The 12,720-nt window shown below is 36.8% G+C and overlaps 1 protein-coding gene across 1 annotated transcript; it reads right to left on the bottom strand.

Moving 5' to 3' along the window:
• Nucleotides 1-1,288: 1,288 nt before the first annotated feature.
• On the bottom strand, nucleotides 1,289-12,165 carry LOC108666649 (solute carrier family 49 member A3). The gene is made up of 11 exons (XM_047883270.1): nucleotides 11,766-12,165; nucleotides 10,764-10,907; nucleotides 8,585-8,731; nucleotides 7,561-7,719; nucleotides 6,666-6,776; nucleotides 5,447-5,555; nucleotides 4,395-4,533; nucleotides 3,581-3,632; nucleotides 2,818-2,970; nucleotides 2,389-2,557; nucleotides 1,289-1,825 (listed from the first exon to the last, which is right to left on the bottom strand). Exons 2-11 carry the CDS (start codon nucleotides 10,791-10,793, stop codon nucleotides 1,578-1,580), a joined length of 1,317 nt encoding a protein of 438 aa, XP_047739226.1. The 5' UTR covers nucleotides 10,794-10,907; nucleotides 11,766-12,165; the 3' UTR covers nucleotides 1,289-1,577.
• Nucleotides 12,166-12,720: the final 555 nt, after the last annotated feature.

The following is a 12,720-nucleotide window of genomic DNA, read 5'->3' as shown; positions in this document are numbered from 1 at the left end:
CAATAATTTTATATTTCATGTTTCCTTGATTAAATGAAATGACAATTTCTTCCACCTAACTGAAAAAAATATGGATTAAAACAGCCTCAAAAGTTCAACTGTTGTTACTCGCAAAACTCAATTTTGCTGTATAATCTAGAGAAACGAAGCCGACACTAATGTCTAATGCAATACTAACTTCGTACGCGTCCTCCACTCAACTCTCGAGTGTGTTGCATGTAGAGCCCCCAGCTTATTTCTTGCTCATTATCTTCTGTCTACGAACGAGAATTATTTCAGAATTTTGATATAATTACGCTTATAGTATCGGTGATATTTCTCGCCAGTTCACTTCATACGCGATGCGCTGGCTGAGTAAGAAAGGTTTGGTTCATAAGATGCTATTTTCGACGTATGGCATGCAGACTTTTTCTATTAGTTGTACTGTTACTGGACTAGGCTGTTACATTACAATTCTAGAAGCACCTGTTCTCGAGAAAATAAATTGAAAGCATAGTCAAGACTTTCGCCTCACCAATTGTTATCGCCTGGAAAATAAACTTTTATTAAAAGTCTAAATTGAGAGTTTTTTGTGAGTATTGAATGCGTGGCGTTGAATATTGGGTAATGATTGACGGTTTTTGTTATGTTTGATACTCGTATTATAATGAATTTCTTGGAGCGCGCGTATAAAATTTGTTCATATTATGGATGCGCGTTGATCGACCGTTCATTTGGATTTGTTTAGTTATGTTCCCTCACAATAATTTCTTACGAAACTTTGTGCTTTTTCAATAAATTTTTTCAATTTAAGGTAAATGAAAGTCATTTGTTTTTTCAATGCTTTAACGAAAGATTTTAACATTATTGGCGCGTTGTGCCGTTGCGTGTCAAGTTTTAGCTGCGACGTTTCGCAAGTTAATTTTTGAGAATTTGCAAACGTTTAGTATTAAACTGCATCATAAAAGGCGTGTATTTTGCTGGTTTTTCCCAAGTTCATTGACTTGAAACGTCAGCTAGAAGTACTTCACGAATTTCTAGTAGGAATAACTTTGTTTTAACTCTGAAATATTACCCAATATGTCAAGAAATTTACGTAAGCCTTTGTTATTTGTACTTCGGTTGTATAACAGCGCTGCTGAAGTGGTGACTAGAAGTAGTGATACTAGGACCTCGAATTCATCTACTGGTCCATCTTCTCGCGGTGCCATTGTAGGTTTTTAGCGCATTTTCTCATTTATGGGAAAAATGTCATATTGTGCTCGTCATGTCCGTCTGTCCGCGACGTCATGTTTTCGTCCACGAGAAAATGCGCTCTCTTTCTCTCACTGCAGTGAGTACTGAGTTATATTTTTTTGGCATTCTACTGGCCTAAGTCTGCGTAAATGCTTTTGCACACTTATTTTACTATAGTCTTGAAGACATGCAGATAAAATCTGTCTCTAAGATGAACTTACTTGAAAATCCTCACTAAATTACATTGATATATTCTTCGGCTGACCTGTGGGTACCACTGCCTGTAGCGACTCTGTTTTCCATAAGTCTACAAACGTTCTCCATTATCAATCGTTGATTTTCTATAACTCTACAAGTGTTCTTCATAATCGGTCGTTGAAGACTACATCATCTGGTAGACATGGCGCTGTGGTTTTTATTATTGTTCCGTTGACAGAACTGTTAACGGAAGAAGCTTTAGATTCACTCTTGAAAGACTCGTTTCTAACGACTCCTTCGCTTGGTTTCCGGTGCTGCAATTCTGCTTCTCGCCTCTTGTAGGGAGTGTCCAGGAACAGGATCATGATGCAGACGAGGATTGCGAGCACACACATCAGCATTACGATCGACACTGCAACAAATACAACATTATCATGATGCACGCTTGTGCATCGATTTAACTTAGTTGAACTATTTAATGTTAAGGTCGCTAATAAGTTTTGATGGTAAATTCAATTGATCAACTTTAGAAAAGGTATGAAAAAGGAGCTGGCAAGGCAAAATAAAATTCAGCTCTATTTCATCACATGATAACGAGTTGCTAAACCATGTATACATACATGGTTGGACTAGATAAGGTAGAACTATGAGGATTTCCGTCTTTCAGTTCAGCTTTTTTGTTGCGTCACTGAGATCAAGAAACGTTAACAAACGGCCGTCATTCCCATGACGGATTGGTTGACTGCTTTGATCGCATTTCGGTGATTGGTTAATGCCCGTGACGTCACTGAGATCAATGACGTCACAGGCGAACAACGAGCTACATCCGCAAAAATGGGCTTGTGATGGGTCAACCTTATACTAGTTTTAGTTTTATACTACTAGTATACTAGGGTATATTAGTTCAACCATGAACCTTATACTAGTTCAACCATGATGTACATACATCTGACACGTGAATAAGGATGAGCTTACCCAAGACTTGACCACCGAGGAATATGAAGGCAGTGCTGAATGTCTCCTCGACGGGGTATGTGGCCTCAACCGCCAACTCCAACCCGATGGGGTAGCCGCCTACGCCGAAGAAGCCGAACAAACTGCTGAAGATCAGGATGGCGGCCTTCGCGTCCGGCACGAGGAAAAACTGCGCGTAGAAAGTAAAGTTGCGTTTCATTTTTTGGTGAAATTTAGGATGACCTATGAAAATATCTGTCGTGTATTATAATCTATCGATGTTGTTTATCGGATTATTACCTTTCTCCGTTATCAAACATGAATTTTTTCTTAAATTCATGATATAAGTTTCAGGTTAAAACAGTTTAAACGGATGACTACTCATATTTTTTATCACCAGAACGCGGTGAAAAATACAATGAGCGATTATTTTTTACAAATAAAGCTTACTTCCAACATGGCGATGCCACAAATGGAGGCGCATGCGTAGCAGAACTTGCACACCGGAGTGAAGCGTTTGGTTCTGTCGACGTAGATACCAAAGACCGCTGATCCGGCGAACCCTACCAAGATCATCAGGCCAGTTGACAAGCCACTGAACGTCTGCTCAAAAAACAGGAAGGTTCTACCCGATCAATTATGAACTCATGAAAATACACGGTAACTTGTGAATATACCTACATCGTAAATTATTAATATACATCGTGACCAAAAATGCATCTTCAATATAACAAGATCGCCTACTAAGAACACGACCACAACAGTTATACATCGTACACTTCACTAAATCTCAAATCAAAATTTCACATCGGTTTCAATTAGGTTTCATAATGGCTTGGGGCATTATTCACGCTCAGAAAAATGAATTTGTAACATTGTCCGAATAAATGCACACTTTTTCTATCTCAGCACGAGCACCGAGCGTACGTGGGGCACTAGTACGTCCTATTCCGGATCAAACTGAGTCACGATAACCCAGAAAAGAAAAGTGCGTCAATATTTGGATAAAGTTCCACCCATTTTCCAGACTGTAGATTACAATTTTGCCTCTGAGCAGACAAATTGTTTTAAATTTATAGGCTCTCTATCACGCATGATAACACAATTTCACTTATGCCCGTCAAATTTCTATAATTTAAACGGCCATTGAATCACACATATTAATAAATAAATAGTTTTTATCACGCATAATGAATGCTGCATGAGCCCTCACCGTTGAGTAACCCACTACACACAACATCTGCTGGGTGACGTGTAATGACAGTGTTTAAAGTTCAGAGTACCAAGATTGGCGCAGAGAGGCGTGGGTTCGATCCCAGCTCTGTGCGCCAGTTTCTGGTTAGAATCGGCGAGGAGGCCGGGCGGTTAAGCACAGCAGAATTGTAGCAGTGAGTTACCTGCAACACATTTTTAGGGCATTTTCTCATTTATGGAAAAAAATGCGCTATTGTGCTCGTCATGTCCGTCCGTCCGTCTGTCCGTCCGTGACAGTGATACTTCCTACTAAATATACAGAACGCGCATTTTCTCGTTTATGGAAAAAAGGCCCTATTGTGCTCGTCATGTCCGTCCGTCCGCCCGTCCGTCTGTCTGTCAGACTGTCCGTCCGTGACTTCACGTTTTCGTCGACGAGAAAATGCGCTCTCTGCCACTCACTGCAGTGGTTACTGAGTTATATTTTTTTGTGCAATTTAACATTGCAGAAATATCACCGATCTAAAGCAAGGTTATTAACAACTTATGAGGAGTATGATACAGTATGTTAATTTTTATGTTGCTTGGTCAAATTTAAAAATATTTTATACAATTTTACAAAAATCCTTATTACACGAAAGATTGTAATATGTACATTTTATTACAATCAATGCTATTGAAATAGTAAGGTCCTTAGACCCTCATTCATCTTTCTTATTACAAATCAGAAAACAGTTTTTTATCTAAATAACAAGCGTCATTTGAGAGTGATTATACGACACATATTTTTTAAAATAATTTATTTTCCCTGCCCTAAATGAATTCATATTAACCTGGTGATGCAAGCGATGGTGCAGCACTGGGTGAGGATGGCAAAGCCCATCCAGACGTAGTTGTTCGTGGGCACGTCTTGGGGGACCCTGACGATGGCGGGGGTTATAACCTCCCCCAAAACGATCCCCAAGGGGTTGGCTAGCGACAAAAATAAATAATTGAGTTCGAGGTATTTCCAATGTAAATATGTTATCAAAAAACCTCGAAACACTTAAATAGATTAATATATTTTTGACTGTGACAAGGTGTAAACGCCATGAAGAGTCTCTCACCTACTGTTCGTCCTCGGCCGCTCTCTCGTTATATGCCAGATAATTATTTACGCTAAGAAAATCATCACCCACAGACATGGTTATAAGTTATATTGCATCATTAGTCGGTAAACTTGAAAGAGTAAGAATAATCGAAAGAATTGGTCAACACTTCCGCCAACTTGAAAAAATCTTTGCGTTGCTACTCAATAAAAGGAAAATTCATGTTATATGCATAATATTGGATTTCATAAATTTCATGATACAATTAAATCTTCAAACATGTTGTTTTTCATTGCCCTAATACAAAGGAATATTCCAACATCTATACGCATACGAGCTTCAACAGTGAAGCTCGGGAGTATAACATAAAGTTAAACATGCAAACCAGAGGCTCGTAGCCGAAACTACGCACGATAAATGCATCGTTCACGCAAAAAATTATCGTAAATATGATCATGCACGTAGTACATGTTGATACACGTAGTACACATTGATACACGCAGTACACGTTGATGCACGTAGTACACGTTGATACACGCAGTACACGTTGATACACGCAGTACACGTTGATACACGTAGTACACGTTGATACACCACGCAGTACACGTTGATACACGTAGTACACGTTGATACACGCAGTACACGTTGATACACGTAGTACACGTTGATACACGTTGATGATCGTACACATTGATACTATCGTGCAAGTAGAGAACGTGATCAAACACAAAGAAAACATGATTGTGCATGCAAAGAACAAGATAACACACGCAGAGAACACGATTGAAATAACTCACACATGGAAAGTATTGTCGTTGAGATGGTACGCTGTTCGTCCGGGAACCAAACTTGCGACACCTTCGTGGGGATGAAGAGAAGGAAAGACTGCGCCATGGCGGCGATACATTTCATCATAGATTAAAATTACGAGTATCTTATTGCAATAGACATAAAATATGAAGACATACGACGAATGCGGAATTGTTTCTATATTTTAATCAGTGAAGTAATAGCGGTACTTCCGAAAAATTGGCAGAAATTGGAGTAGGCAAAAAACCAATCAATATAGAGTCGCCTTAATCAAGTAAGAGGTTAGAAACATTCATTTTTTTAATTGTCTAAAAGACTAAAACTCTAAATTAGGTATAAGTTAAGAAAAAATCCATATATAACGGCCTAACTCGTGTGAGAGGCAATAACTAATTTGCTCATAATGGTTTAAATAGTGTAATTGCCAATAAACAATCCACAATCGCCTAAATTATAATACAGGTTTTAAAGAGTCCATATATAACGGCTTAACTCGTGTAAGAGGCAAGAAACAATCTATATACAATGGCTATGATGAAACAATCTATATACAATGAATAAGAAAAAACGCCTTTGGCAGACTATGATCTCACCATCAAAGCGCCCGAAAATGAACGCTTGCTAAGCAAAAGCGTTCTTCATAAGCTAGGAAAAGCTCATCGAGACCTTCGCGCCTGAAACTTTATCATTTATCTTTTATCATTGATTAGCGCCAGAATAATTACGTATTTTCAGATAATGATCACCCCATCAAGATGCTTTGGGATTTTCCATCACGCAAGTCGGTCTGTCGAATGTTTTCTAGTAAGTTACTGAGCACTCGCATTGATTGCTCGCGCAAAAAAAAATAAATTCTTTTTAATTCCCTGCATCTTTGCATTAATGATATATTGTAGTCAATATTAAATAAACTCGTGTATTTATCACGACAATATTTATGCAAAAAATATTCTCTGCAGTAATTCATTTTAGATGACATTAGTTTCAAGCGTCATTCAAGTTGCTTCGAAGGTATTACTTTATGTTGTACTATGCTTACAAGGAATATTGCGCTAGCCTGTTATTTGTAAGAGGAACATTTGACCAGTTTGCCAGGCTTTGATGTTGTTACTTATACTATCCATTAATAATATTTTATACATTATTGGTTGTTGGTGTTGTATAATGCTTTAATGTTGTTGCATATGTATATATTATTTTCGTCACCTGTCCCGTAAGGCTGACTGCGTACTGCGTGTCCTGGCTCTCTATGAAGGCTGAGGTGCCCAGCGCCTTCACCACCGACCCCACGCAGTTCAGCGCCGCGCCTAAGTGTATCTGCCGGCACAGAAAAACCATTGCTCACCATTCACTGTATGAAGAGCTCATAAAAATTAACCATTTGCTATTTTTAAACAATGTCACTTTCTTGCCCTCAGCACTAGCAGGGAACCATTTCTTAGCACAGAAAAACCATTTCTCTTCATTCAATGTATGGTGCACTCATACAAATTGATGTGCTATTTTTAAACAATGACACTTTCTTGCCCTCAGCACTAGCACGGAACGGAAGCTGACTTGGACAAAAATGGGTCTTGATAACTATCACAAAGGCAAAATGTGCATTACTATTTATACAATAACACTCTAATTTCAGCCAGTGCGTAATGGCAAGGATGAAGCCGTTGAAATTAATTCATTTATATTATATGATAACAAAACCTTGAAATAAGTTACTTCGATCCCAATAAATTAGTCGTTCGGTAATCAACTCACAGTCGCGCGCGGATTCATTTAAATTATATGATAAGAAAACCTTGATAACAAATATGATCCCAATAAATTAGTCGTTCAGGAATCAACTCACAGTCGGATTCATTTAAATTATATGATAACAAAACCTTGATAACAAATATGATCCCAATAAATGAATCGTTCAGGAATCAACTCACAGTCGGATTCATTTAAATTATATGATAACAAAATCTTGATAACAAATATGATCCTAATAAATTAATCATTCAGAAATCAACTCACAGTCGAATTCATTTAAATTATATGATAACAAAACCTTGATAACAAATATGATCCCAATAAATGAGTCGTTCAGAAATCAACTCACAGTCGGGCCAAGTCCATATCTGTTCACGACGAAGGTGCAGATGAACACAAAGGGCATGGAGACGATGAGGTAAGCCACGGAGAAGTAATTAACCTGACCATCATATTTATCATAGAAATCTTGTACGATGGTTGCAACAGGTGCGTATGTGATCCACATCTGCAAGGAAATTGTTTCATCTTATCGAACGTAAAATGGTGGAAGAAATGACGCAAAGAAACATTGTTAAAACGTTTACATGACAGTCAATGGAACTGTAACAATTAAAAAAATCATTAAAATTACTTGATTGCTTTGAATTATGAAGGAATTTTGATGTAAAAAATTCATATCACCTCAACTATGCAATTCGAATAAGGAAAATTTTCTTGCAGATTTTCTAGCATTGTTAGACAAGCCAAGATAATTCGACTGTAATGATTGACGGCAGAATTAACGTAAATTTTATCACAATGGGGAAATTGCATTGCCTAATTATTCAATTACTCTGACGATAATAACTTACTGAAGCTAATTTTGCATTGCAAAATTTAATTAAAATTAGAGATAATGTAATACAAAAGAAACTTCAGTAATTACCGGCACTACCGTTGATGCAAAATTCGATTAGAATAGGATATATTGTATTGCTAAATGAATCAAGTTATTAGACATCATCTTTGATGCAAAATTTGACAAATGGAGATATGACAATATTAAAAATAATCATTAATGAAAATAATCAACGGCAGCTTTAGTGAAAAATTAGAATCAGTATGTAGACCTGTTAAATTAACCAAGTAATTTATGTATAATGACTTTTGGTAGTAGTGATATATAGTTCAAATTGAAATTGTGATATGGTATTTTAAAACTAACCAACGAAGTCAACTGATCGTAGATTTGATATAAAATTGTAATATGAATGTGAAATGAACAATCGATTCAAGGATAATGCCTGACGGCAGCTTTGATGTAAAAATCACTATAAATTGTGATGTTTCATTCTTAAATAAGCAAATTAATTTGAAAGATAACGACTGACAGCAGCGTTGGACAGGTTGAGCAGCACCACGACCAGCATGACGAGCCACCGCTGCTTGTAGGCGCGGAACTGGGGCTGGGAGGGGGGCGCCTGATCCCCGGGCGGTGGGTAACAGCCCAAAGGTGGGTCATCCTTGGCATTTGTTGGCTGTGAAATACGGTCAGAAGGTTCAGTTTCGTACGCGAAGAATTTAGTTAGAGAAAATGTAAAAGGATGTAGTCTGGATCGAGTTTATTAGTCAGGTATTACATGGTCGGAAATTTATTACGAATGATTTTTATTTTTACATAACATAGATGATGGGTTCAAGCGTGCAGGGTCCATGGGATGTAGCCGCTGAGTAATAAAAGACCTTTAATTTTCCCTGTTATTTGTAATTTTTCATTTTTTTATTGCTAGTTTTACGGATAATTACGTGAAAGCAGTGCAAACACTTTTCATGTAGTGGGATGAATAGAAGTAAATAGTGTACGTTTAATGTGATGAATAACAGCGAATAATGAACGTGTAATGGAATGAATGACAGTGAATAGGAAGCGTGTAATGGGATGAATGACGGCGAATGATGTGCGCGTAGTGGGATGAATGACGGCGAATAATGAACGTATAATGGGATGAATGACAGTGAATAGAGTGCGTGTAATGGGGTGAATGACAGCGAATAGTATGCGTGTAATGTGATGAATGACGGCGAATAAGGAGCGTGTAATGGGATGAATGACGGCGAATAGTGTGCGTGTAATGGGATGACTGACAGTGAATAGAGTGCATGTAATGAGATGAATGACGGCGAATAATGAACGTGTAATGGGATGATTGATGACGAATAGTGTGCGTTTAATGGGATGAATGACGGCGAATAATAAATAACGCACATCATCCCTAATGGGATGATGTGCGTCTAATGGGATGTAATGGGGAAAGTAAATGTAAATTAGGTCCGCGTAATGAGACGAATAACTCAGTATTTCGTGATCCATGAGAACCATGGATATTCAATTCAGATACTCGCCTGCATCATGCTTAATTGGTTGAACGAAAATTCTTGTTTATTTCTTGATGAAAGCTGAAGTAGAAGAGTTGAAATTGAAATCAAATTCAGTAAACAATAATTTTACCATAAATACAATTCGTCATTTGTATAAATGCGGTCAGGAGAATCGACTTCGAATGCATATATACAAAAATGAGGTACGACTTCATGCAATAGTGATTTTACGTTGCTACTTGAAACACAGTACGTCGCAAGAAAGTAGAGCATCCATTGATTCAATTAAATTAGATAAGCAGACTTCTTTTCTAGCCTCAAGATAACAAATCAGAATATCACGCACAATAAGTCATAGCATTCTCGTATAGTTCTCTGGAATGCTCAATGTAATACAGATTGGATATCTCGTTATTTATTTTGAACTAAAACACTTCTTAAATGCATGTTTCGTGGTTTATGTTCTTCACTTCACGCAGAAACTAACAACTTGTGTTAACACCTACACAGTTATTGAACACAATATCGCTTGCGAAGGAAGTTTTTTTTTAATGTCATCCTATATGAGAAACAACCGAAGCACAGAGACCCACGTCCATCAAGCGTTAGGGAACCATTAACAATTACATCTGATGTTGTTTTATACCTCCTTATCTTATCTGCATGATACAGATTATATGAAAAACAATGATTACAGACCAAATCTAGTATTGTGCAGATACTCGAGTATATAGCTGTGCTGCTCTGTACGGCAAGTTGAAGGTCTAGAAACATATGCAATCCTGAGGAGGTCAGTTCCTTTTGATGGCTGAGCTCGTTAGCATACGTTCCGTTTACATAGTGTTAAACGTCTCATTTTTATTTACGTACAAAATCAGTACAGAAAACTATTCCCCATCACTATTAATCCAAATACCAAGCAGTGTATGTAGTAAGCAATAATATATCTAATCCAGAATTTGCTCACTTTCAGAAATAATTTATCCATGTTTGAATTTTTGCCAATAGTTACAACAGGTGTGCAAGGGTTGACATGGGTACAGGGTACATACAGACAGGTACTGGTTACATACAGACAGGTATAGGGTACGTACAGACAGGTGCAACGTACGTACACACAGGTAAAGGTTGTACACACGATAGAGGAAAAAGAGCTAATTGCTGCAAGGTAGAAGGAGTATTAATACTCACGACAGGTGTGTATGTAGTCATGTTGTACATAGGATACGTTGCTATGAGCTTGGTCGTACAGGTAGCTGAACGGTCCTCAGTCAATAGAGTGTGTTGGCCCTGCCCTTATGTTCGCTGCGTAGACGTGATGGTTGGTTGCGGATCCTGCAGGGGTATTGATGTGATGACCTACACGTGGCCTACATGTGAGACTCAGAAGTGTGACAGACATGTATAACCAACACGTATGACAGACATGTATAACTCACACGTGTGACAGACATGTACAGGGTGAACCAGAATTAACTGACCCTTTTAATTTGTTAATAAATAAAAAACTAAGAACGTTATGAAGTTGAAACTTGTTTTATTTAAAAGAAGAACCTTTTTATGGTAATATTGTATCCTATTACAATATTTTATCATTGTATTAGTTAAAATATTTATTATGTATTAATAATATGTATTAGTAAAAATATTGTATGTAATATTGTATCCTAGTTAGTTATTGTATCCTAAAAACTAGGATACAATATTACCATAAAAATGTCCTTCTTTTAAATAAAACAAGTTTCAACTTCATAACGTTCTTAGTTTTTTATTTATTAACAAATTAAAAGGGTCAGTTAATTCTGGTTCACCCTGTATAACTCACACGTATGACAGACATGTATAACTCACACGTGTGACAGACATGTATAACTCACACGTGTGACAGACATGTATAACTCACACGTTTGACAGACATGTATAACCCACACGTATGACAGACATGCATAGCTATATAACTATACGCGAATTGGGAGACTTGTTGTTTAAATTATTTCGTCCTTAATACGGGTATAATCGTATTGCATTGATACAGCGATCTAATGAATTAAAACAAAAATTAATATTTATAAATTCAATTTAAGGTTTAAATAAATTAAAAAGGCTATAGTTAAAAGAAACTATCCATTATTTATTACCAACTATCATAATTTATTATAATCACCTATTGAAATACTTGACACCTTAACAAACCTGCCAAAAAGATAGTCGAGTGCGCGTTGAAGGCTTCCAGGAGTTCAATAGCGGGCAGCGAATAAAAAATCTTCAAGGGGAATATTTTTTCATGGGTTTTTCGCTGCATCAACAAACTCAATCATACTTTATTGATCTCGAATCATCAGAGTGAACATTTGATGCTAGCAATGGACTTTAAAATCGCCGACAATGTTGAACTTATAATTTTATAGACAAATATTTTGTAGCTGTGAATGAAATCTCACGAACAGTTAGCTGAACAGCAGATTCGATTCATTTCTCCGTTGTCCATCGTTATCTTATTTCATTTCATCACTTTTGATAACCGACGAATTCAGCACGACGTTTGTTAGATGCCAATATTATTGTTATCATTGAGAATTATAATATTTATAGTACTAAACTTATCTATTGTTATTTATATTAAGCATGTCTAAAGCAAACTTTGAATGATAATTTGTCTTAACTTAAGCAGCAGTGGTTGAAGTAATTTTTATTGAACGAAAATTCAGTATATGGTACAATTCCTAAATCTAGATAAAAGCCAACTGGGTAATTATTCGAAATAATGAGGCTGGTAGAATTATGAATAATGCGTAATATTACATAATGCATTACAAAATTGAACTAATTTTTTATTACGATACATCAGTTATGTTTTCGAAGCATAGAAAAATTACTCACAAAAATCAACTTTCCTAATTAAAGACGAAACGAAGCGAGAAATTTTGCCACTTGTTAATGTCTGTCCTGCGGCTCTTTTTCCGTTATTCAGATATTCAGGATATTATTGTATTAACTCATGTGTTGTTTCGAGATGCAATTTTGAAGGAATTTTATAAATGTTTGCATCATTGAAAGAAAACCATTCGTAATATGGCGAAGCTATACACCAGTCACGAATAAATTGCAATGCCTTAGAATAATGCGTGCGATTGAATGCAAAAAAATA

Source organism: Hyalella azteca, unplaced genomic scaffold, assembly GCF_000764305.2.
Source record: "Hyalella azteca isolate HAZT.00-mixed unplaced genomic scaffold, Hazt_2.0.2 contig12411, whole genome shotgun sequence".
Taxonomy (NCBI): domain Eukaryota; kingdom Metazoa; phylum Arthropoda; class Malacostraca; order Amphipoda; family Hyalellidae; genus Hyalella; species Hyalella azteca.
The sequence above is the reverse complement of the archived record's forward strand: the minus strand, read 5'-3'. Positions and strand labels throughout refer to the sequence as shown.

What these genes read in the sequence shown, in the direction of transcription:
- LOC108666649 (XM_047883270.1), bottom strand. Translation starts at nt 10,793, where the DNA reads ATGTACAACATGACTACATACACACCTGTC. An exon ending in GATATGGACTTGGCCCGACT is followed by an intron (nt 6,777 to 7,560) that starts GTGAGTTGATTT and finishes CTGTGCCGGCAG; the next exon opens with ATACACTTAGGCGCGGCGCT. An exon ending in ACCATCGCTTGCATCACCAG is followed by an intron (nt 3,633 to 4,394) that starts GTTAATATGAAT and finishes TGAACTTTAAAC; the next exon opens with ACTGTCATTACACGTCACCC.